Consider the following 26,419-nt stretch of genomic DNA (forward strand, 5'->3'; position numbering starts at 1 on the left):
GTTTTGTGCAGAAGGCAAGCTGGTGGGCTTGGCCTGTTCTGGGATGACCAAACTGTTATTATTAATGTAATTGCATCCTGCCCTAGATTTATCCACTGCAATGTTAAGGTTATTAATTCGAGTGTTAGTTTCCTCTACATAAGTTTCTGCAACCATAACTGTGGGATGATCTTTTGAATCTTCATGGTATAAATACCAATGTGCAACCTAGGATTTTAGTTGGAGACTTTAATAATATTCTAAGACCTAGTGAGAAGGTGGGGCGGGGGGGGGGGGGGGGGGGGGGGGGTGATAGAAACAGAAATGTACATATGGTGAATTTCGTTCTTGAAAAATGGAGGTCTTGTTTCACTTCCATCTTCTGGGGTTCCTTTTACTTGGACCAATGGACACAAAGATAATAATTTAATTTTTGAAAGGCTAGATAGGGCCCTTGCTAATGCAGTGTGGTTGAATTTATGTCCAAACGCTAGTCCCCATAATTATCCGATTTTTGGATCGAACCACAGCTCTATTCTGTTAGATTGCCACCCTAATAATCACTGTAATATTGTTGGGCGAAGGGACTTTAAATTCTTGGCTAAGTGCTTGAACCACCCAGATTTTACTAATGTGGTTAAAAGAGCTTGGTGCTTGGAAGTTGAGAGTAACCCCAACAATAAGTTGAGGGGATGTCTTGGGGCCCTGAAAACTTTGATTAAAGGATGGAATAAGGAGGTTTTTGGTGACGTACATGAGAGAGTAGGTGTGTTATTTGATGAGTTGAAAGTAATCCAAGCCCGGAATATGGAGGATCCGAATAATGTCCAATTGCTAGCCAAAGAGGCAAAGTTAAGGAATGAGTTAAATAGAGTTCTTAAAAATGAGGAAATCCTCTGGGCTCAGAAAGCAAGAGTTAACTGGCTTGAATTGGGGGATAAGAACACCAAATTTTTTCAAACAATGACAAACATCAAACGTAAAAGAAACGAAATATTAAAAATTGAGGACTGTACATGTTTTTGGTGGTTAAAAAGGGAAGGAATGGAACAAATTTTTGTGCAGGATTTTAAACTGCATTTCACTGGCCATTCGAATTCGAATAACAATATGACTTCAAATTTCATTAGCATAATTGATATATGTAATAGTGAGGACTAGAATTTGACCTTGCTTAATCCAATTAGTGATGATGAAATCTGGAAGGCTGTAAATGGCATTGGCATGATGAAGGCCCCGGGAACGGATGGTTTTCATGCTGTGTTTTACCAGAAATGTTGGGATGTTGTTGGGCCTTTAATCATAAGGTTAGTCAAAGACTTCTTTATGAATGGTTTCGTGCCTAAAACTAATTAATCAAACGAAAATTTCGCTAATTCCTAAAGTAGAAAATCCAGAAACAGTAAATAACTTTAGACCCTTTAGCTTATGTAATGTGACGTACAAAATTATAACAAAGCTGATAGTGAATAGACTTCAGCCAATAATAGAAAAGTGCATTTCGAATAATCAGGGTGCTTTTGCTCCTAAGAGATCCATACATGATAATATTCTAATTGCTCATGAGATTTTGTCAACTTTTAAGCGTAGAAAAGGGAGAATGGGTGCGATTGTTATCAAATTAGACCTTGAGAAAGCCTATGTTATGTTGAATTGGGATTATATCAGGTTGGTGCTAGTTGAATTTGGGATGAATAATCATTGGATAAAGCTCATTATGGAGTGCATTACCTCTACTTCTTCGTCTGTTCTGATTAATGGTAAGGCTCATGGTTACTTCTACCCGTCCAGGGGGAATTAAGCAAAGGGATCATCTATCTCCATATATTTTTATTTTGTGTATGGAACCGTTAATTAGACATTTTAATCAAGTGGCATTCTCTCCTAAAACTAGCATTGGGCTTTTAACCTAGAGGGTTCAAGGTCTCTAATCTAATGTTTGCTGACGATTGTCTCATTTTTGCTAAAGCGTCAAAAGGGGCAACTAGAAACATCTTGAATGTTTTAAACATGTTTGCTTCTGCCTTTAGACAAAAGATCAACTTTAATAAATCATCTATCTGTTTCTCAGAAAATACAACTAACCAAATTCGTAATGAGATTGCCAATATTACTCAAATTCAACACAAGATTACAATCGGTAAGTTTTTGGGCATAAACAACGTTATATGCTGGCGAGACTCTGTAAATACAAAGGATATTATGATAAAGATAAAGACTAAACTGGCAGGATGGAAAGCAAATACTCATTCGAGAGCTGGTAGAGTTACTTTGATCAAGGCCAATCTTAGCAGTATGCCAAATCACATGATACCGTGCTTTAAATATCTAGATAAGCTAAATAAGATGCTTGTTAAGGAGAATATGAGATTTCTTTGTGGAAACGATAGTAAAATGAACCCTATTGCTTCGAATAAGGTGTGTCAACCTAAATGTAGTGGGGGATAGGGTACTAGGAAAAGTAACTTATTTAAAAATACTTGCCTTGCTAGACTTGGTTGGAAGGTGCTTACAAATGACCAAAATTGGTGGGTTCAATAATTTAAACAAAAGTAGCTACGAAGGGAGAATTTTATGGAAGCTAAGGTAAGGCAAACTCATTCGATGGCCTAGAAAGGAATCTTAAATGCAAGATCAGTAATTGAAAATGGAGCTCGGTGAATTGTGGGAAATGGAAGGGACATTCTGTTATGGATCCAAAACTGGGGTTTTCCTTTCCCCATCTGTAATCTGTTCTAGGAGGATCAATTAAGCAATATTGATTTGAACCTTAGGGTAAGTCATTTGATTGTAAATGGAACCTCGAATAGAGAGTGGTTGAGAGAGGTGATGGATGAGGAAATCACTGAGAAAATATGCAGTATTCCGTTACCTCTCTATAATAAAAATGATTCATTATGTTGGGGTTTGAATGCTAATGGAAACTTCAGTGTTAAATCTGCAACTTGGATTCAAAATTCCATGATCAGTGATGATTTAAAGGATTTGTTAAAAAGAATGTGGAAGTTTAATATTCCCAATAAAGTTAACATATTTAGTTGGCTTTTGATCCTAATCCAAAATAAGCTTCAAACTAGGAGTAAAATTCATAGGTTTATTAATACGATAAGTGATACTTGTTTATTATGTAATGTGGATCTTGAAGACCAAAATCACTATTTTATTAACTACGAGTGTGCTCCACAAGTTTGGAATTTTAGTCCAAAAGTCCACCCTCCTGTCAATCAGAATAGTTGCAGTCGTCTTGAATGACTTTACTCCTTAGATTATAATGATAATGAGAATTTATCAAATCTTAGTTATGCTCTTATTATTTGCTGGCAAATTTGGAAGATGAGAAATCAAGTAGTTTTCAACAAAGCCAAAGCTTACCCTTCTATGGTGGTTTTTTTTGGCGACTAGTATGGCAAATGAGTACAATAATGTCAATAAGAAAAATTATGTAGCTTGTAGGAAGCAAGAAGGGTTGATTAGATGGCAACTGCCGAGGGACAATTTCTTCAAATCGAATTTTGACAGTTCCGTCAGGAACTTTGTAGCGGCGACGGGTTTTATCTTAAGGAATGACTGGGGAGAACCGGTAATGGCTGGAGCCAGATCTTTAGGGGAGGTGACAATAAATGTTGTGGAGTGCATTGCTCTTAGGGATGCACTTTGGATGGTGAAGAGTAGAGGTCTTAAGAAGATAATGGTAGAGGGAGATTCAAAGCTGGTTGTTGATGTGGTCTAGGGTACGAGTGGTGTTCCTTGGAGAGTAAGGAATATTGTTGAGGACATCAAACTCATTGCCAGGTCGTTTAAGTACATCTCATGGAATCATGTTTTCCGTGAAGCAAATTTTGTGGCTGATGCCGTCACGGATGTGCGTTTTCAGCACGCAAACCTCCATGTTTGGGATAGGTCCATCACGTCTTTTGGTAGTCAAGCTTTCCTTTTTTATTGTACTGGTCTGGATGTACTAAGGGGACTTCTCTTTAATATATTTGCGCTTTTTCATAAAATAAAATAAAAGAATTAAATGGTGATTGTGGCATACGAGGAGTCTTCTCCTTCCTTCCGCGTTCAATCCTACTTCTTCTCCCATTTCTTCTTCCACGCTAGTTCTTTCATGCCATTTTTTCAAATCAATCAAATCCATCACAATCTAAATTAGTAGAGATTGCCGTATGAGATTTAATTTAGATTGTGGTGGATTTGACTGGCCTAAAAAAATGGGGTGAAAGAACTGACGTGGAAGAAGAAACGGGATTGAACGAGGAAGGAATGAGAAGACTCCTCGTATGCCACAATGACTATTTAATTCCATTTTTTTTTAATTATTGGTTTATTGAAGGTTTTTAATTTAACTTAAATTCTTATTAATTTAAATGATGTGGCTATCCATATCAGATGTTATATAAAATGGTATGAAAACGTGATAAGAATAACATTATTGAACTAAAATAATTTATCAGAGTAGTAAAGTGAGATCTATTCTTTATTTCTGTATCACGTGCCAAAAACAATAGCCGCCACACCACCAACAATTCACACGTCACGTCGCTCCTCGCTCAGTCAACGCATATTCATCAGAAATTCTCGTCGTACCAAATTGATCGGTCATCCTCCTTCTTCAGCCACACACACAGAAAATACACAAGAAGCGCGAAAGATTAAATTCAAATGGCTCTGGTACCCTCGTCTTCCCCACTGATCGCGGAGGTGGACATGGGAACCGACTACTCCGCCCCCACTGTCCGCGCCACCGTCGTCCAAGCCGCCACCGTCTTCTACGACACCCCTGCCACTCTAGGTCCCCTTTCTCTCTCACCTTATTCCCAACTCTTTATTTACTTCTTCATTTTCCTTCTCACTGTTTATGTTTATGTTGCTTTCCCCAATCCAATTCAAAGGTTTTAACTTTACAATTTTGGGTTTTGGATTTTGGTTTTTTTCTTCTTCATTTTATTGTTTCAACTTCTCATTAATTTCGAGTAACTTGTAAAATTTGTTAATCCTTTGACAACTTGTAAAATTTGTTTAATGATTTTGTGAGAGGTTTTAGTCGGATTCTCGTATTTGAAACACATTATTGCTATCTTATTGTGAGGTTTAATCTACTGCCTAATGAATAAAATATCATTCGTTCAAATAAATAAATAAATAAATAAATCCAGTGCTGCCTGCTCAAAATCTCAAAATTGCTGTGGTTGTATATTTTTTTACTTCTTGTTTTGTGGAAATATTGCTAATTAGTGTAGGTTGTAAATTGGGTCGATACAGTTTGAGATTGACTCGTCTTGTTTGAACTCAGATTGTAAAAGAAATGAGCTGGGCTCAAACAAAATATTAGGCTCATACCATCTTTAGCTACACTCGACTCATAAAGCTCGAAAAAAACTTGGTGTATCACATGTAGAGAGGCAGCTGAAGACATTGATTGTTTTTCTTCATTTCCAATTGCGTTGAGATTGTGACAAAACATTTCTCCTTGTGAGGGTTCCCCATTCAGACTTTCAGAGGGTGAATGTGAGTGGGTTGATAGAGGAATAAGAAGAAATTTAGACTTCTATACTTTCCTTGCATGATTTGGCTCTTGAATTCTGAGAGAGGGGTTTGCGCTATGTTATGGAGAAAACTTGGGGAGAAAGAGTAGCATGGTCACGACTGATGAGGAAGTACTTCTTTTTGGAGGTTGCCAGTGATACGTGTTCAGGTATAAGAAAGGAATGTATTTTCGATCCAACCAGATTTGACTACCCGAGGAGACCACAACGACTAACAGACCACAATTCATTTGTTAAATGGGGTAAACCACATAGGGGTTGCTTGTAGATTTCCCAACATATTTTTGTTTGAGAATCATATATAAGACCGATGCAAATATGGTGATTGGTCCAGTTGACCTGTTGAAAAGAAAATGCATAAATTCCTAGCCAGAATTTCTGAAGTATAAGTTTCAATTGTTATTTATCTTTTCATTCCTGAATCCTGACTACATTGGAAATTAAGCTTTCGAGATATGATTTTTGATCTAACCCAATTTGCTGCATTCATGTTTCTTAGGTAAATTGAAGATATTTTGTATTTTTGGTGGATCTGATTTCTGATTGAATGCGTAGATAAGGCTGAGAGGTTATTGGCTGAAGCAGCAGGATATGGTGCCCAGCTGGTTGTGTTTCCTGAAGCATTTGTGGGTGGTTATCCACGTGGGTCGAATTTTGGCGTTGTCATGGGGAACAGAACAGCTAAGGGTAAAGAAGACTTCAGAAAGTATCATGCTGCTGCCATTGATGTGCCTGGTAAAACTACTTTGTTTTTTTCTTTCTTGATGATTTCATGCATTGGTCATGTGTAAGAAACTGAGATAAAATGAATTCTTTAGAATTCCCAGGTTGATTGAGTGGTGGATTGAAATGCATTCGGTGCATTGAAATGTCAGTCGGTGTTTAAGCTTCAAATTCGTCTATTAGTTGCTATAAGTTATTTGTTTTTTGGAGTCAAGAAAATTTAAGCTGTGGACCTGTGGTGCAATGAACTGCTATGGCTATGGTTATGGTTAAGCATCAGTTTATCGTTAAACTTCAAATTCAATTAGTAGCTATTACTTATAATTTTGTTGCTTTATTATAGTGAAAAGAATTAACTGCCGTCCTATATTTTTTTCCAATGAAAGTTAGATTCCAGAGGAAATTGATTCTAGTGAATATTCGTTTTTTGGCGAAGACTCTGTTGAATGTTTGGATGCAAAAACGACGACAACAACAACAACAAAAAAAAAAAAAAAAAAAAAAAAAGGTGGAAAAGGCTTCTTTTGTTTTTTCTTCTTTTTTGTTGGTTATACTATTATTTCTTTTTTTTTATATCCGTCAAAGTTCAAAAAAGAACATTAGTTCATTGAATAGAACTGAGCATCTTAACTGTTTTTACTTGGCCAAAAGGATGCCAGTGGTTGGCATGAGAAGTGCGGGTATATCTGTCCCGCTCTTCATGAGTTAATTGTGGTGCTAAAAAAGGACACTAGTGGTTCATGTCAGGCTCTCAGCGAAACATTCTACACCACTGTTTTGCAAGTGGATCTTATCAACTAAATTTTATTAGAAGTATCTCAGTTGGCTTATTGTTTTCCTAATATATGGAATTCAAATCTTATGTTACACCAAGTGTTAATAACTTTACTGAGGCATGCTATCATATTTTGATCTTAAATCAAAACAAAGGCGGACACTATGTTCTAAAATTGTCATTGTTTGACCCAAATGCAGTCTACGAATAGAATTGTGAACGTATGATATGTAGTTTCACTTTTTTGGTTAACTAATGCAGGTCCTGAAGTTGATCGATTGGCAGCAATGGCTGGAAAGTACAAGGTATTCCTGGTAATGGGTGTGATAGAGAGAGATGGATATACACTCTATTGCACTGTTCTGTTTTTTGATTCTCAAGGTTGCTACTTGGGAAAGCACCGAAAAATGATGCCCACAGCACTGGAGCGGATCATTTGGGGATTTGGAGATGGATCTACAATTCCTGTGTTTGAGACTCCGATTGGAAAAATAGGTGCTGCCATTTGTTGGGAAAATAGGATGCCACTTCTAAGGACAGCAATGTATGCTAAAGGTCAGTTATTTGAACAGGAAATTTTGACATATCACACTTCATTAATTAATTTTGACTCACTTTTTAAATACTTCAGTTTTATTCGAAGCTATTATACAATTTCTTTTCATTTCTTAGTTTGGTGTTTGTAATTGCATCATTTAGTTTAGTGCTATATGAATGAAGGATGGCTTTACATGGGTTTCTCATTTTACCTTGCTAAAGGTTAGCTATTTGGGTTTCTCATATTACTTCCAAGCTATAGCCCTGTTTGAACCTGCTTACTTCCAGTTTTCATGCTTTGCCATGCAAGTTTGAGTTCCATATGGGGTGTTGACTTGTATACAGACAGGTATCAGGTCAAAAAGATTATTTGGCTATCTAGGTAGTTGAGTTAAGTATACTGTTCTGCGATCTTTATGTGGGGTTGAGTCAGTTTCTAGGTTCCTGGGCGATTGGATGAGTATGTTGCTACTCAATTAACTCAAATTGAAATAATACACTGGCTTGATTTACACTTACACTTCTTTCTCAAGACTTAAGATTAGTCTGCCAACATTTGTGGCATAGTCTGGTTGTCCTTACCAAGTTTGGCAATTTACCATCCATTCAATACATGGTTTTTCCTAGCTACTTTCTTTCCAACACAATGACTCGAGAACATCCGTGTGTTTGTTGATATCATATTTTATCATATTTGGGCCTTAGTTACCCAGCTTGAATATATGCAAAGGGGAGGCTTGCCCTTATTCTATCCTTTACTCTATAAGGGCAACCCCACCCTCATTTGAGAGAGGACTCTCATGGTAAACCCTGGACTCTCCACTCTCTCAAACTCCTGTACAATGTAACCTACATTTGCATAATGAAACAGAACTACAGCAGCGTGAACGTAGCCCAACTTCAGGTGAAGGTGAACCATGATACATCTTTGTGTTCCTGTGCGTTTGTGTGGTTTTAGGGTCCAATCTAAGTTGATCCAACTTTGTGCATCAACTGTGTTTTAGTTCAAGACAGTTTTTACGTCAACGTGAACATGAAAATTAAAGGTAGAAACGATGCATTTCTTGGTGGAGTTTAAAGGCGTTCTTAGTATTGCTTTTGATGCTTTAGTACTATGACTTGATGCAGGATGCCTTGTTGTGTGCAGGCATTGAGATATATTGTGCTCCTACGGCTGATTCCAGGGATTTATGGCAAGCATCAATGACTCATATTGCCTTAGAGGGTGGGTGTTTTGTCCTATCAGCCAATCAGTTCTGTCGAAGGAAAGACTACCCCCCTCCTCCAGAATATGCATTTGCAGGAGAGGAACCTGCTCCAGATTCTGTCGTCTGTGCCGGAGGCAGTGTTATTATCTCACCGTCGGGGACTGTTCTTGCTGGACCCAATTATGATGGGGAGGCACTCATCTCAGCAGATCTCGGTATGTCATCTGCTTATTCTCTTCTAACAGCAATTAAGCATCTAGATTGCAAGCTGTGCTGACATAATTTTGAGCTACAACAATCCGGCTTTGAGATGTAGTGGAAATTAGAAAAACTTCAACTTAAGCGAAATGGCAGGAACCTCCATTCTATTTTCAGAAATTAAAGTACCCTCACATCCCATAATAGATTTCAGCATAACTTAACCTCAAGTTACTACATCTGCCTTTACGATATTTCCTATATTTTGTCTGTTTTGAATAATATCTAAACATAAAAGGGACACCAGATGCATCAGTTGATATGCAACCTTAATGGAACATTTCTAGTAAAATGAGAACCCTAGTATGGTATAAGAAGGTTCTCTAAATTTCAATATGGCGGGGAAGCGGTACAGAGCTTTTAAAAATAAGAAGTATTTGAAAGTAAGTGTTGGTATAATTTACTGAAACTCTATGATCTAGGCTCTCTGTTGTGCTGTTATGTGTATGATGCGAGGCAATATGGTTTAGTTGATAATATAATTTGATTGATCCTCTCTCTCACACAGGCACATAGATTATGGTGGTTATGGTTGCATGCTTGTGGCTACGTTTCATGAGGACAAGTGTTTTCCTTAAATAGTTATATTGCCTGCCCGAAGTTTAGAATGACTGCACAAACTCACATAGGAGGAATTGAATATACAACCGAAACTGTAAACAAAGAAACTGTAAACAAATAAGCACTCATTTAGTGGACTATACAACCGAAACTGTAAACAAAGAAATTAGTATAAACTATAAAGAGAGATGCATTCCGCCTGTAGTAAAACTATCATACTATGTCTAGAGTTTTAGCTGTTTTGTTTAAGGAGACTGAGCTCTGATATTTCTAATGTCCAAATGTTGCATAGATCTTGGAGAAATAGCAAGGGAGAAATTTGGCTTTGATGTGGTTGGCCACTTTTCACGGCCCGAAGTGCTTAGCTTGATCGTGAGGGACCATCCAGCAACTCCAGTTACTTTCACATCAGCCTCAGCAAATACCGATCGCAAAGTCTCACATAAGCCATAATTAGGTTTCATCAGTTCACCATCCGACAGTGGTTTGCAAAATGGAGGCCTGTTCAATAATAATCAGACGACCCTTTTGTACATATAATCGTCAATGATGTATTTCCTCTGTATCCAGGTCGCCTTGCTTTCCAATATGGTTCTCGTTTGTCAAATGTATCGTTCCCACTGATTTGTACCATAAAGAATCTGCTACAGATGAAGTTTAATATGGTTCTGTACTTTCTTGCTGTGTATGGAGATCAAGTTCATAAATATGTTTTCCCAAACATGTTGAATTTGTTATGTTGATTCTGAATGCGACCGCAGACCTACTTAAGTAGTTACGGTTCTTCGCTCTACCCTTGAAATGCATTCTCCACAATGCTTCGATTCGCAAACCTCCATGTTTGGGATAGGTCCATCACGTCTTCTAGTAGTCAAGCTTTCCTTTTTTATTGTACTGGTCTGGATGTACTAAGGGGACTTCTCTTTAATATATTTGCGCTTTTTCATAAAATAAAATAAAATAATTAAATGGTGATTGTGGCATATGAGGAGTCTTCTTGTTCCTTCCGCGTTCAATCCTGCTTCTTCTCCCATTTCTTCTTCCACACTAGTTCTTTCACGCCGTTTTTTCAAATATATCAAATCCACCACAATCTAAATTAGTAGAGATTGCCGTATGAGATTTAATTTAGATTGTGGTGCTCAATTGCTGCCATCTAGGTTAAGCAGAATCTTCGATAATTTGTGGTTTGTGGGGAAGGGGCATGTAGAGGACAAGAGCTCGGAGACATCCGAGAATTCTCATAGTCCAACTTCCAATGTACCTGGCTATTCAAAGTCGGTTTCAAGACACCGGAGATATTCCATCTCCTAAATCGGGTTTCAGATTTGACCGAAATTGAACGAGTTTGGAAAATTCCACTGCAAGTGTACGACAAGGTTCATTGAAAAAAATGATAGATGTGCATCAATAATCCAAATAGGGGAGCACATGAACCTTGCCGTATGAGATTTAATTTAGATTGTGGTGGATTTGACCGACCTAAAAAAATGGGATGAAAGAACTGACGTGGAAGAAGAAACGGGAGAAGAAGCAGGATTGAACGAGGAAAGAAGGAGAAGACTCCTCGTATGCCACAATGACCATTTAATTCTTTTTTTTTTAATTATTGGTTTATTGAAGGTTTTTAATTTAACTTAAATTCTAATTAATTTAAATGATATGGTTGTCCAAATCAAATGCTACATAAAATGATATGAAGACATGATAAGAATAATATTATTGAACTAAAATAATTTATCAGAGTTGTAAAGTGGGATTTTTCTTTATTTCTATATCACGTGCCAAAAACAATAGCCGCCACACCACCAACAATTCACACGTCACGTTCGAGTTTCTAGAGTTTCCGATGCCCGTCACTCCTCGCTCACTCAACGCATATTCATCAGAAATTCTCGTCGTACCAAATTGATCGGTCATCCTCCTCCTTCAGCCACACACACACAAAATACACAAGAAGCGCAAAAGATTAAATTCAAATGGCTCTGGTACCCTCGTCTTCCCCACTGATCGCGGAGGTCGACATGGGAACCGACTACTCCGCCCCCACTGTCCGCGCCACCGTCGTCCAAGCCTCCACCGTCTTCTACGACACCCCTGCCACTCTAGGTCCCCTTTCTCTCTCATCTTACTCCCAACTCTTTATTTACTTCTTCATTTTCCTTCTCACTGTTTATGTTTATGTTGCTTTCCCCAATCCAATTCAGAGGTTTTAACTTTACAATTTTGGGTTTTGGATTTTGGTTTTTTTTCTTCATTTTATTGTTTCAACTTCTCATTAATTTCGAGTAACTTGTAAAATTTGTTAATCCTTTGACAACTTGTAAAATTTGTTTAATGATTTTGTGAGGGGTCTTAGTCGGATTCTCGTCCCATGCGAATTTGAACTACATTATTGCTAGCTTATTATGAGGTTTAGTCCACTATCTACTGAATAAAATATCATTCGTTCAAATAAATAAATAAATAAATCCAGTGCTGCCTGGTCAAAATCTCAAAATTGCTGTGGTTGTATATTTTTTTTACTTCTTGTTTTGTGGAAATATTGCTAATTAGTGTAGGTTGTAAATTGGATTGATACAGTTTGAGATTGATTCGTCTTGTTTGAACTCAGATTGTAAAAGAAATGAGCTGAGCTCAAACAAAATAATAGGCTCATACCATCTTTAGCTATACCCGACTCATAAAGCTCGAAAAAAACTTGGTGTTATCACATGTAGAGAGGCAGCTGAAGACATTGATTGTTTTTCTTCATTTCCAATTGCATTGAGATTGTGACAAAACATTTCTCCTTGTGAGGGTTCCCCATTCAGACTTTCAGAGTGTGAATGTGAGTGGGTTGATAGAGGAATAAGAAGAAATTTAGACTTCTATACTTTCCTTGAATGATTTGGCTCTTGAATTCTGAGAGAGGGGTTTGCGCTATGTTATGGAGAAAACTTGGGGAGAAAGAGTAACATGGTCACGACTGATGAGGAAGTACTTCTTTTTGGAGGTTGCCAGTGATACGTGTTCAGGTATAAGAAAGGAATGTATTTTCAATCCAACCAGATTTGACTACCCGAGGAGACCACAACGACTAACAGACCTCAATTCATTTGTTAAATGGGGTAAACCACATAGGGATTGCTTGTAGATTTCCCAACATATTTTTGTTTGAGAATCATATATAAGACCGATGCAAATATGGTGATTGGTCCAGTTGACCTGTTGAAAAGAAAATGCATTAATTCCTAGCCAGAATTTCTGAAGTATAAGTTTCAATTATTATTTATCTTTTCATTCCTGAATCCTGACTACATTGGAAATTAAGCTTTCGAGATATGATTTTTGATCTAACCCAATTAGCTGCATTTATGTTTCTTAGGTAAATTGAAGATATTTTATATTTTTGGTGGATCTGATTTCTGATTGAATGCGTAGATAAGGCTGAGAGGTTATTGGCTGAAGCAGCAGGATATGGTGCCCAGCTGGTTGTGTTTCCTGAAGCATTTGTGGGTGGTTATCCACGTGGGTCGAATTTTGGCGTTGTCATTGGGAACAGAACAGCTAAGGGTAAAGAAGACTTCAGAAAGTATCATGCTGCTGCCATTGATGTGCCTGGTAAAACTACTTTGTTTTTTTCTTTCTTGATGATTTCATGCATTGGTCATGTGTAAGAAACAGAGATAAAATGAATTCTTTAGAATTCCCAGGTTGATTGAGTGGTGGATTGAAATGTATTCGGTGCATTGAAATGTCAGTCGGTGTTTAAGCTTCAAATTCGTCTATTAGTTGCTATAAGTTATTTGCTTTTTGGAGTCAAGAAAATTTAAGCTGTGTACCTGTGGTGCAATGAACTACTATGGCTATGGTTATGGTTAAGCATCAGTTTATCGTTAAACTTCAAATTCAATCAGTAGCTATTACTTATAATTTCGTTGCTTTATTGTAGTGAAGAGAATTAACTGCCGTCCTTTATTTTTTTTCCAATGAAAGTTAGATTCCAGAGGAAATTGATTCTAGTGAATATTTGTTTTTTGGCAAAAACTCTGTTGAATGTTTTGGAAGCAAAAACAACAACAACAACAACAAAAAAAAAAAAAAAAAAAAAAAAGTGGAAAAGACTTCTTTTGTTTTTTTCTTCTTTTTGGTTGGTTATACTATTATTTCTTTTTTTTTTATCTGTCAAAGTTCAAAAAAGAACATTAGTTCATTGGAAAATGGTCTCTCAATGCATTGAATAGAACTAAGCATCTTAACTGTTTTTACTTGGCCAAAAGGATGCCAGTGGTTGGCATGAGAAGTGCGGGCATATCTATCCTGCTCTTCATGAGTTAATTGTGGTTGCTAAAACAGGACACTAGTGGTTCATGTCAGGCTCTCAGCGAAACATTCTACACCACTGTTTTGCAAGTGGATCTTATCAACTAAATTTTATTAGAAGTATCTCAGTTGGCTTATTGTTTTCCTAATATATGGAATTCAAATCTTATGTTACACCAAGTGTTAATAACTTTACTGAGGCATGCTATCATATTTTGGTCTTAAATCAAAACAAAGGCGGACACTATGTTCTAAAATTGTCATTGTTTGACCCAAATGCAGTCTACGAATAGAATTGTGAACGTATGATATGTAGTTTCACTTTTTTTGTTAACTAATGCAGGTCCTGAAGTTGATCGATTGGCAGCAATGGCTGGAAAGTACAAGGTATTCCTGGTAATGGGTGTGATAGAGAGAGATGGATATACACTCTATTGCACTGTTCTGTTTTTTGATTCTCAAGGTTGCTACTTGGGAAAGCACCGAAAAATGATGCCCACAGCACTGGAGCGGATCATTTGGGGATTTGGAGATGGATCTACAATTCCTGTGTTTGAGACTCCGATTGGAAAAATAGGTGCTGCCATTTGTTGGGAAAATAAGATGCCACTTCTAAGGACAGCAATGTATGCTAAAGGTTAGTTATTTGAACAGGAAATTTTGAAATATCACACTTCATTAATTATTTTTGACTCACATTTTTAAATACTTCAGTTTTCTTCGAAGCTATTTTACAATTTCTTTTCATTTCTTATTTTGGTGTTTGTAATTGCATCATTTAGTTTAGTGCTATATGAATGAAGGATGGCTTTACATGGGCAGTCAATACTATTTGGGTTTCTCATTTTACTTCCAAGCTATTGCCCTGTTTGAACCTGCTTACTTCCAGTTTTCATGCTTTGCCATGCAAGTTTGAGTTCCATATGGGGTGTTGACTTGTATACAGACAGGTATCAGGTCAAAAAGATTATTTGGCTATCTAGGTAGTTGAGTTAAGTATACTGTTCTGCGATCTTTATGTGGGGTTGAGTCAGTTTCTAGGTTCCTGGGCGATTGGATGAGTATGTTGCTACTCAATTAACTCAAATTGAAATAAGACACTGGCTTGATTTACACTTACACTTCTTTCTAAAGACTTAAGAATAGTCTGCCAACATTTGTGGCATAGTCTGGTTGTCCTTACCAAGTTGGCAATTTACCAACCATTCTATACATGGTTTTTCCTAGCTACTTTCTTTCCAACACAACGACTCGAGAACATCCGTGTGTTTGTTGATATCATATTTTATCATATTTGGGCCTTAGTTAGCCAGCTTGAATATATGCAAAGGGGAGGCTTGCCGTTATTCTATCCTTTACTCTATAAGGGCAACCCCACCCTCATTTGAGAGAGGACTCTCATGGTAAACCCTGGACTCTCCACTCTCTCAAACTCCTGTACAATGTAACCTACATTTGCATAATGAAACAGAACTACACCAGCGTGAACAAAGCCCAACTTCAGGTGAAGGTGAACCATGATACATCTTTGTGTTCCTGTGCGTTTGTGTGGTTTTAGGGTCCAATCTAAGTTGATCCAACTTTGTGCATCAACTGTGTTTTAGTTCAAGACAGTTTTTACCTCAACGTGAAATGAAAATTAAAGGTAGAAACGATGCATTTCTTGGTGGAGTTTAAAGGTGTTCTTAGTATTGCTTTTGATGCTTTAGTACTATGACTTGATGCAGGATGCCTTGTTGTGTGCAGGCATTGAGATATATTGTGCTCCTACGGCTGATTCCAGGGATTTATGGCAAGCATCAATGACTCATATTGCCTTAGAGGGTGGGTGTTTTGTCCTATCTGCCAATCAGTTCTGTCGAAGGAAAGACTACCCCCCTCCTCCAGAATATGCATTTGCAGGAGAGGAACCTGCTCCAGATTCTGTCGTCTGTGCTGGAGGCAGTGTTATTATCTCACCGTCGGGGACTGTTCTTGCTGGACCCAATTATGATGGGGAGGCACTCATCTCAGCAGATCTCGGTATGTCATCTCCTTATTCTCTTCTAACAGCAATTAAGCATCTAGATTACAAGCTGTGCTGACATAATTTTGAGCTACAACAATCCGGCTTTGAGATATAGTGCAAATTAGAAAAACTTCAACTTAAGCGAAATGGCAGGAACCTCCATTCTATTTTCAGAAATTAAAGTACCCTCACATCCCATAATAGATTTCAGCATAACTTAACCTCAAGTTACTACATCTGCCTTTACGATATTTCCTATATTTTGTCTGTTTCGGATAATATCTAAACATAAAACGGACACCAGATGCATCAGTTGATATGCAACCTTAATGTAACATTTCTAGTAAAATGAGAACCCTAGTATGGTATAATAAGTTTCTCTAAATTTCAATATGGTGGGGAAGCGGTACAGAGCTTTTAAAAATAAGAAGTATTTGAAAGTAAGTGTCGGTATAATTTACTGAAACTCTATGATCTAGGCTCTCTGTTGTGCTGTTATGTGTATGATGCGAGGCAATATGGTTTAGTTGATAATATAATTTGATTGATCCTCTCTCTCACACAGGCACATAGATTATGGTGGTTATGGTTGCAAGCTTGTGGCTACGTTTCATGAGGACAAGTGTTTTCCTTAAATAGTTATATTGCCTGCTCGAAGTTTAGAATGACCGCACAAACTCACATAGGAGGAATCGAATATAGTGGTAAATCAAATAAGCACTCATTTAGTGGACTATACAACCGAAACTGTAAACAAAGAAATTAGTATAAAGAGAGATGCATTCCGCTTGTAGTGAAACTGTCATACTATGTCTAGAGTTTTAGCTGTTTTGTTTAAGGAGACTGAGCTCTGATATTTCTAATGTCCAAATGTTGCATAGATCTTGGAGAAATAGCAAGGGCGAAATTTGACTTTGATGTGGTTGGCCACTATTCACGGCCCGAAGTGCTTAGCTTGATCGTGAGGGACCATCCAGCAACTCCAGTTACTTTCACATCAGCCTCGGCAAAGACCGATCACGAAGTCTCACATAAGCCATAATTAGGTTTCATCAGTTCACCATCCGACAGTCGTTTGCAAAATGGAGGCCTGTTCAATAATAATCAGACGACCCTTTTGTACATATATCGTCAATGATGTATTTCCTCTGTAACCAGGTCGCCTTGCTTTCGCATATGGTTCTCGTTTGTCAAATGTGAATCATTCCCACTGATTTGTACCATAAAGAATCTGCTGCAGATGAAGTTTAATATGGTTCTGTACTTTCTTGCTGTGTATGGAGATCAAGTTCATAAATATGTTTTCCCAAACATGTTGAATTTGTTATGTTGATTCTGAATGCGACCGCCGACCTACTTAAGTAGTTACGGTTTTTCGCTCTACCCTTGAAATGCGTTCTCCACAATGCTTCAGATTCGCAAGCTCATCTAGAACTAGGCGCGTTGCATCCGGCATTGCTCTACAATCATAAAAATGTAAGCTATTGTGTTGTCCAAGTGCGGCTAATGCAAAAATGGTGAGCGCCTTGCCTTGAACGGCAAGAATTTCGCCAACCATGTGGCTGTCGACTTGGCGAGGTTCGTAACGTTCGCTATCCCTAAGGATCAAGAAGAAACCATGCAGCAAATGATGTACATTTCTCAGAACTCAAAACAAATTATATTTGGTTCCATACAAAGCAATGTGTAAAAGTGTATATACATTTGTTCTATCTGTAATATCGAACATGATCGATGCAAACAATTTTAGTGGCAAGATTTGAAAACACAAGCAAAGTAATGCGTTGCAGGGAAGAAGTAACATGAAAACGTCGATATTCTCTTGATCCCGGCATTGGTCTTTTCTTCCTGCTAGTTGGAGCTTCGAACCATCCTTGTGGCCCATCCGTCTAACTTCCGCATACTTCGTTTCCTGGATCCTTCATCGGAAAGGATTGGAACTGACAAGTTGCACTGGCTAGGCTATGGATCGGAACCACTTTTGAATTCGATAACCTATGGTCTGCGAGACCCTTAACAGAACCATTTTTCTTTGTTTCGGTTTCATGTTCTGGGGTTTGAGTTAGAGGAACAAGCTCTGATATTTCTATAAGCCGCCCGTCTGACTGCCATTGAGATTTTACGCCAAACTCCCAATCGATACCGCTGGAATTTTTGTTTAAGCATATGCTTTCCCATTGTATTTTTTCAGAGAGCGATCTTCTCCCTTTGAATTGTTTATCAACCGAAGTCCGCTTTGAATCATCTTCAGTATCATCTCCACAACTGTAACTCCATTTGTAGCTCTTGTTGTTGTTGTCCATGCTTAGCTCGATGGAATGAAGATCGCTATCAACTGAAGTCCGTTTTGAATCGTCTTCACATTCCACTCTGTACGCAGCAACTTCCATTTCATTCCCTTCTATCTTCGAGTTCTGAAATGATCCAAAATTTATCTTCTTTAAATAAGCCTCGAGTTCCTTAATTTTACTGAAATCTGGAGAACTGTGACTACCTTCGCGCGTTTTGGATCTCAAATGAGCCTCTAGTTCATTCTTTAGCTGTTCCACGGCGGCATTTTTCTCCTCAAAATGATATTTGGCTTCAGAAAGCTTCATCTGGACTCTCTCCTCGCGCAACACATCGGCTAGCTGAAGCATTTCCCTCTCCTTCTCCACTTCTTCACGGACTTTCTCCGATTCTTTCTTTAGCTCTTCGACTTGTGCTCTGTCCTCCCCAAGACCTGTGGCTAACTCATCACAAACTTGTTCAAAAATCTCTTTTGCCCTCTTCTCCCTCTCGAGCTCTTTCGTGGCCTTCGACAGAGCTGCCTCTTTATCTGCCAGTTCTTTCCCTAGCTTCTTGTTCAACCTTTCTGTTTGTCTTCTTAGCTTCTTCTCCACCTCAAGTTCTTCTGCCATGCACGCTATTGCAGCACGTATCCTCTCTCGCTCCTTACTTTTCCAGGCCGTCTTTTCTTCTGCGAACTTCTTCATGAGATACTCAATTTCGTCGCAGTTAGACCTCTGTTCTCGGATCATTTGATGAACCTGGACACGTGCTCGATCAAGCTCAACTCGTAAGGCTGAGAGTAGGGTTGTAGTTAAAGAATGCTGCTCTTTAAGACCCGAAACGCGAGTAAGAACTTTCACAAGCTCTTTAGATGTAGAAAGGCCACTACTGACATCCTTCAAACCGGTCTTAAATCCGTGTATGCATTTTCGATCAGGTTTCCCACAGGATTGATATTTGACCTGCACATTGTGAAATTCAATCAACATGTCTACTTATTCATCATCCTAGAAATTCACTCTTGAAAACCTTGCAGCCTAATGCAATCAACATGTCCACTCAAAATTGAAGTAACAAATTCTTTTTGATACAAGCGATATCACGGAATAAGGAAGCGAACTCGAATTCTCGGGCGCAGGAGTGCGTACTTTAAGCAATGGGATTTTTTATGGTGTTCCGAAGTATGAGACTTCAAAGCATGGTAGAATTTTTGTTAAGTATAACAAACATTCTTTTTGAAATAATATTAGGAAAACTAAATTTTTAAACCAAATTGTGTAAATCAAATGATGTGGTTGTTTTATTAAATAAGTGTCGATTAACGCACTTATTTCCTATTGATAACACATCATTTATTAAGTAACAAACATTCTAGTTGACCATTTAAGCAAATGCATTAGATTAATTATTTAAATTGAAGAGCTAATTTTTAAGGGCAATTAACATGATTGGTCATTTTTTGACATTTGGTTGCAGAAACGATCTTCGACACAGCTAATTGGTCATTTCCACACCCAAATGTCGAAAAATGATTATTCTAGCCAATTGTGCAATTTTTAAACTCGAAAGTGATGAACTGGATCAACTTTTTCAAATACAAAAATTTAAATCCTATTCATTGAAAATGACAAGGCAGAAAACTAGATTTGATATTTATGATCCATTCTATGGGGACAAACTTTATTTGAATCACTGTCAACATCTTCTTGTCATTTTTTTTAAAAAAATTTCACCCCCTTCCACACAAACTGTAAAAATAAATTCCGGAAAAACATGTACCTCTTTTTTTTTTTTTTTTTTTTATCAATGAAATATATATATTGAGATTGAAATGCAGTTGAACTTTTACCTCAGTTAAACTGGCACTTGTAGGTCTCTCGAAGCCTCCCATTTGGTAATCATTCAAACAATGTTTCTGAGAAACGACCGACAATCCTCTCTGGCGTCCACCATCCCCATTTTCATTTTTTCTCTGCACAATTCCCAACAACAAGCAATATTACTTTCAAACTCGAATTAATAAACAAGAAACTTACACTTCCATTCTATATAATAACAATATATATCAGAAAATACAAATCTCTTCGACTTGGTGATTAAGGTTTTATTTTCAACTTTCTATCTCCTTAGCATAAATTAATATAGAGTATAGCTTGTATAAAAAAGAAGGGAATTGTTGGCACTCTAAAAAATTTATTTTGCGTTTAAATTTTTTTATAATCAGAAAGAAAAATGGACTAATAAATGGTATAGAATGAGATTTTTTTAATGCTAATACCAGATTCTAAAAAGAATAAATAAATTTATCTAATTTATGACATTTATATTGAATAAGCCAAGAAAAAAAAATGTTTGCCAAATTCATTTGCCATTGAATAATGCTAACAAAAAAATGAACAATTTGGATTTGTGTTACTATCTAATATGTAAACACAAGAAGCTCGATAAACAAAGTGAATTTTCCAACTCATTTTCTTTTCTGCAAATTTTTTGGTTCTCTTATTTTGCATTTTCATTGAATATATAAAGACAATATCAAAAGAAAAAGTAAATAAATAAATAAAATAATCCTTACCTCATAAATAGGAGTAGAGGATGGATCTGATGACTTTGGCGGCAAGGAACCGGCTAAGGAAGGAACTTGAGCAACTTTGGAATCCTTCTTTCTCAAAGGAACTTGTTCTTGTTCATTCATTTCCCACAAAGTCGCCGCCAGCTTTCTCACCGAAACCGACACCAGTTCCTTCCCTTTACCGCCGCCGCGGCCATCGTGTTCCGAAGCCGGTCTCCGCTGCTGCAGCTTCGCCATCTTCTCATCATCCTCATCCCCATTTGCCACCATCGTCGCCGTACAAGGTGATCCCTCCACCGCCGCCGCGGCGCTCAGAGTCTTCCAAGTGGGGACTGGCGTGCTGGAACCGCCTCGCTTTCCGACCAGGATTGCCCTCTTCAGTCTGTACCTACGGACCAAGGAAGACGAAGAGGAAGACGAGCCGCCGCCGCGCTTCCTGATCTTGCATTGCCTGTCGACGACCAAGCTGTGGCAGTGCTGGTGGTTTTTCGAAGACATAGAAAAACGAACAGAGTGCAGAGAAAATGGGGAGTGGGTGAATCCTTTGGAGCAAATGATGGAGACCCAATTGGGAGATCTTGAAGATTTGGGGAGTGAATGGAGAGATTGGATTGGAGGAGCAAGAAAAATAATGAAAAATTTAAGGGGTTGAAAAAAGTTGATGGAAGTACAAGGATGACAATGATGGTGTCAAGATTTTCTTTTTAGGTAAATATTTTCAAACTGTCAGCCTTGAATTTAGCAAAGAAGAAAAAGTGTCAAAGATTCTGGGCTTTTATGGATTTTTGGGCAGTCTTAAAGAAGATGAAAGAAGCTCAAAAAGTTGTCAAACTAATCAAAAATGGGAAGGTGGCGGTGGGATTTTGGGAAGAATCAATGGAAGCTTTAATTTGTTTTATAAATGTTGTGAGAGGGAAAAACTAAGTAAAGAGAACAATGGAAATGAAGGATACAAGTAAAGAAGACTAGGACAGGAGTACAGGACATGCGAGTGGGTATTTCTTTTATTACTGACAAGGAGTGTTATTATTTTACTTATATTAAATTGATTATGATTATTTAGTACTACGGTATAAGGATATTCTTTTTCACTTTAAAGTTATAAATCTTAAGTTCGATTCTCGCTAAATTTGAACCACATTATCGATAGCATATAATGAGGCCAAACCCACATTCTCCCCTTAGTGTAGAAAATATTGATTGTTAAAAAAAAAAAAAATTATATTGACGATGTACATTTATTCGTGTTTTCTCTTTAAACGTTGGTATTTCTTTTATCACGGTAATTCATTTTTTCGGAGGTTAGGAAGACTGACAAATGTATTTCAATCTTTCTCTAACTACAATTATATGATTCACCAGCACCAGGAATCGAATCTAAGACGTATCGTGTGTAATACGAGTCTGAAATTCATTCCCAACTACAGAGTTACCCCATTGTGATTGTATATTTATTCATGTAAATATAACATGTCACGTGTTTCAGTTACTCAAAAAAATGTAATGTTAGGAAGACTAAATCTATAGAATAAATTTTGAAAATTAAATGACATGAAAGTTGGTGATTGGATTATTACTTAATCGTTGATAAATAGGCTTATTTTCTATTGGTGATATTTAATTTAGTTTGCTAATTTAATTTATAGATTTCGTCATTCTAACATTACTCTTCAAAAATTTAGTCTGATGGGATTTTTATGCTCTTGGATTAAAAAAAAGAAGAGGATGATGTGGTGGGCATGTGACCGAATTGCCTTCAATCAGGGTTGTGCATGTGTAAGATAAGCGGCCCACAATGTTGACTAGGTTCTCAGTATTTTTACTTAATTTGTCTACATCTCTCTCTCTCTCTCTCTCTGCGTCCCTGCTGGAATGTTCTCTTGCACATTCTCTGCTCAATCCTCCTTCCTCCGCTCCTTTTTCTTTCTTTTTCTAATCAACGCAATCAACTCTTAATTACTTGTGTTTAAATTATGATTCAATTGACTAAGGAATGAAATCAAAACAAGAATCTACTCATTTAATTATCCGTTTAAAACTTGAAATTTTGGTCATCTTTCACCATTAAAAAAGAAAGAAAAAGAAAAATGATAGGAACTTGCATTAAAGAGAGTTTTTGCTTCGATTGTATGTTGCTTCGAGGTTTTTGGTTTAAACATATGCTAACTAACGAATTTGGACTTAGCTAAGATGTTTAAAGCAATGTATTTTCTACTTTGCATTCGAATTCAAAATATCATCACAATAAGAGTTAGTCAATTAGTACTTTGATTAATAACTAACAATGTGTTTGGATGAGAAAAATAAACTTGGAATTTAGATAAAAGTTAGAATTTATAAATTGACATGCATCAATTTCCTTATTTGGATTCATAAACATAGAAATTTAGAATTTCTGCATGGAAAAAGAACTTGGAATTTAGGACCTCCAATTCCCAATTTTAAATTCCATGTAAATAGGTGTCATTTCCCAATTTCTATAATTGAAAGTTTAAAAATAAAAAATTCTGTGTTCAATTCCATTGTTCTTTTAGGTTAACCAAACAAGAAAATTCACAAATTATAGAAAATAAAATCCTGTCATTTTAATTTCCGTCATTTTAAAATTCCTTAGTAGTCTTAAATATCTTCATCCAAACATAGTGTAAATGGATTACAATACTTGATTAAGCATGAGACGCAATATATGCACTTCTCCATTGTGTAATTTATCTTTATATTTTTATGAGGGATGAGCGTTTGGTGATTAACCAAATACATTTTGAGGTAATCTCGTGTATTAAGAGAATATTATCTTATATTATAGGGAGACTTTAGATACGGTCCTTAGTTATGAATATTTTTTAATTAAAATCTTGTTGGTTTTTAGTTTTTGATCAAGATCCCTGAAATTAATGTGATAATTTATTTCTATGTATGTTACTATATTTTTTAAATTAAAAGTTAGAAATTTTAGTTGTTTATATAAATGAGATTTTAAATTAAAAAAAAAAACCATAATTTGTGGGATTAAAAATAGGAGAAATTAGGTTCTTATCCTTCCTTTTGCTACTCCATTGATTAAAATCCTATTCATTTTCAAATTTTTATCAAAGTTCTTGGGTATTAATAACATCATTAATTATTTCAATAATAAAATATTTTTTTTATTTCTAAATATATTCATTTAATGTTAAAAATGTTACAATTAGTATATTTATATTTATGACTAAATTTTTATCATATATTTTTAGTTTTAGTTTGTACCCATTTTTAATTTGTAATTCTTTTTTAATTTGTACCCATATATTAATTTCTTTTTGTGCCCATATTTTTTTAAGTTTATTTGTATTTGTACCCATATATATTTTTTATTTGTACTTTTTATTTTGCTAAATGTACCCATGCTAATTATATGTACCCATTCATGTAAAACTTTTTAACCTTAAAATGTACTCATTCTTAAATATACCAATTTGTTATATGTAAAATGTACAATTTTTTATATAAAATCTATTCAATTTTTTTATAATCCATTTTTAAACTTATATGGGTACATTCTTTTTTCTTTGATTTTAAAATGTATCCATGTCAAGTTTAATGGAAAAAATTTAATAATGTTATTAAGCTTGCTTTTTTCTTTCTTTTTTTTTTTTTATGATTTTAAAGAATGGACTCATGTTTTAATATCACAAAATTTAAATATAAATTTTTTTACTTACAAGTAAAATTACTGAACTCCGAAGTACATCAAATTTCAAGTAGGGTGGTAAGAATTGTCAACATCTTATCACAACATATCCATCAGTCAATAAAACCCTTAGAACCCGATTAATAAGAAAAAGTTAGGATAGAGGCCATGCCAAGAGGAGTGGGGGTCCCTACTAACGGCTCAATATGTTGGGGACTGGTTGGAGTTTCCTTGCTGTATTTGGAACTTACGCTCAAACATTTCTTAATAAAAGACCACATATTTATAATTGTACATACCGGCCCCCACGCCTGCACCCCAGAAGCCACACCCCATGATGTTCGTGTCCTTTGCGGCTATTCCAATTAAAATCCTTGTGGTTTGTAGACTGTCACATTCACTAAAAACTTGAGGACAAGGATTGTTTGCCCTTTTATTTTCGGTGTCTTTTCGTGCATTTTTGTTTTATATGATCACGGTTAAGCCATGTTAATATTTTATATTATTTTTTTATAGAGATAATAAAATAAAAATGAATAGTAATATAAAATGTTGACGTGGCTTAACTATGACCACACAAACAGAAGGATACGGGAGGGCACCGAAAGTGGGAGGGCAGACAATCCTTGTCCAAAACTTGATAATGTTAATGTTGGTGGTCCATGCACCTCAATTTTTTTTTTCAATATATTTTTTTTGAAGATTTGATTACGAAATAGAGGTTCAAGGCTAAAAGGATAGAAAAAAAACTTTAAAAGACTTTAAGAAAAGACTTGAACTATTTGGATCTAACGAAAGATATGACACAAGACGCAGTGACCTTTTAAGATTCATATTGCCGACTCCACTTAATAGTACGGCTTTGTTGTTGAAAAATTTCAAGTCACATCTGGCCACAAGTTATGTTTATAAGTATTCGGGCAGTGGGAGCATGAATCTACAACCAAATAAACCATGTTCCTCAAGTGCCTAGCACAACCAATGAAATAAAAACAAAAACGAGATAGCTAGCTAGGGACGGGTTGGTTCACATGCGTACGTACAAATCATGTGGTGTGGGAATCATGTGATAAAAGAAAGGATTAGGATAATAGTACCAAAAATAACACCTCTCCGTTTGTTTTCAATTTTTTTAAAAGAGCTTAAATAATTTGAATTATACTAGAGTCAATAGCTCTGTTGACTCTAGAAATTAGAAAACCAACGAAGCACATGTAGAATTATTATTAAGCTAAATACTTCCTTCTGTGGTATTGCTAATGCGGGCATGTCAATTCCTTACCGAGCTTGGTTGGGCGAATGTGATGAATGTGGTGGTGTAGTTATGAAATGTGCTTCCTTACTTCTGCACCGAGCAACTACAATCGAGGAAGAAACACACTCAGCCTAGGGTTCTACGAACATGGAGACAAGGTTATGCCTTTGCCTATGACGTTCAATAACGGTTCGGCTTTCCATGTGTCGAACACTAAGTAATCTAAGTAACACCTCACTTTGACGAGAAAACTACTGAAGTGACCTCGTTCGGCGAGAGAGTCAAGGACTCTTGCCCAACTAAGAGTTCTTGATTCTATGACTCCAGTGATATTCAACCGAACTGAGTATGGCACTAGTTTGTCAACCTATTGATGTTCAACATAACTGAATGTGTGCTGACAGAGGGGTTAGTGAAGCAATTATTGTTTTTCTCAGGATATGAGAAGGTTTCACGAAGAGCATTTGTTTGTGTGTTGTGTTGAAAGTCCCGTCTACGTGACCATGTCTGCCGAAGTAGAATCTCATTTGGACTGTGACTCTTCAACACGTACCTGGATATCCTTGACATTATCCCATTAGACCCCTTTCGTACCGAAACTCTATCTTTATCAAGTTGCGGCCTCTTTGACTTCAATTAGGACTCTGAACCTAGTCATCTTACGTATTAATTTACTTCTCATATGATTGGTCGCAGGTTTTAATTCTTGGAATGATTCGAATCTTATCAAAACTCATCCTTATTTTTAGCA

General features: G+C 36.6%; 4 protein-coding genes across 5 annotated transcripts; 3 read left to right on the plus strand and 1 right to left on the minus strand.

The window, feature by feature from the left end:
* The first annotated feature begins 3,382 nt into the window (after positions 1-3,382).
* LOC125470269 lies at positions 3,383-3,709 on the plus strand. The gene has a single exon (XM_048569108.1). The coding sequence runs from the start codon at positions 3,383-3,385 to the stop codon at positions 3,707-3,709; it is 327 nt and encodes a 108-aa protein (XP_048425065.1).
* Positions 3,710-4,523: 814 nt separating this feature from the next.
* On the plus strand, positions 4,524-10,380 carry LOC125470463 (bifunctional nitrilase/nitrile hydratase NIT4B-like). Of its 2 annotated transcripts, XM_048569573.1 has the most exons (6): positions 4,638-4,771; positions 5,569-5,674; positions 6,081-6,260; positions 7,285-7,578; positions 8,708-8,983; positions 9,880-10,380. In XM_048569573.1, the coding sequence occupies exons 2-6, from the start codon at positions 5,587-5,589 to the stop codon at positions 10,038-10,040; spliced, it is 999 nt and encodes a 332-aa protein (XP_048425530.1). In that variant the 5' UTR covers positions 4,638-4,771; positions 5,569-5,586; the 3' UTR covers positions 10,041-10,380. The 2 variants fall into 2 exon arrangements, with proteins under 2 accessions (XP_048425529.1, XP_048425530.1); XM_048569572.1 differs by lacking the exon at positions 5,569-5,674 and having other exon boundaries at positions 4,524-4,771.
* Positions 10,381-11,537: 1,157 nt separating this feature from the next.
* LOC103966370 (bifunctional nitrilase/nitrile hydratase NIT4B) lies at positions 11,538-17,213 on the plus strand. Its single transcript, XM_048569272.1, has 5 exons — positions 11,538-11,696; positions 13,011-13,190; positions 14,236-14,529; positions 15,639-15,914; positions 16,782-17,213. The coding sequence occupies exons 1-5, from the start codon at positions 11,567-11,569 to the stop codon at positions 16,940-16,942; spliced, it is 1,041 nt and encodes a 346-aa protein (XP_048425229.1). The 5' UTR covers positions 11,538-11,566; the 3' UTR covers positions 16,943-17,213.
* Positions 17,214-17,537: 324 nt separating this feature from the next.
* Positions 17,538-21,757, minus strand: LOC103936463 (protein CASP-like). Its single transcript, XM_048569271.1, has 3 exons — positions 20,747-21,757; positions 20,021-20,143; positions 17,538-19,133 (listed from the first exon to the last, which is right to left on the minus strand). The coding sequence occupies exons 1-3, from the start codon at positions 21,239-21,241 to the stop codon at positions 17,790-17,792; spliced, it is 1,962 nt and encodes a 653-aa protein (XP_048425228.1). The 5' UTR covers positions 21,242-21,757; the 3' UTR covers positions 17,538-17,789.
* Positions 21,758-26,419: the final 4,662 nt, after the last annotated feature.

The sequence above is a fragment of a genome, unplaced genomic scaffold (assembly GCF_019419815.1).
Source record: "Pyrus x bretschneideri cultivar Hongxiangsu unplaced genomic scaffold, Pyrus_bretschneideri_v1 Contig5, whole genome shotgun sequence".
Taxonomy (NCBI): domain Eukaryota; kingdom Viridiplantae; phylum Streptophyta; class Magnoliopsida; order Rosales; family Rosaceae; genus Pyrus; species Pyrus x bretschneideri.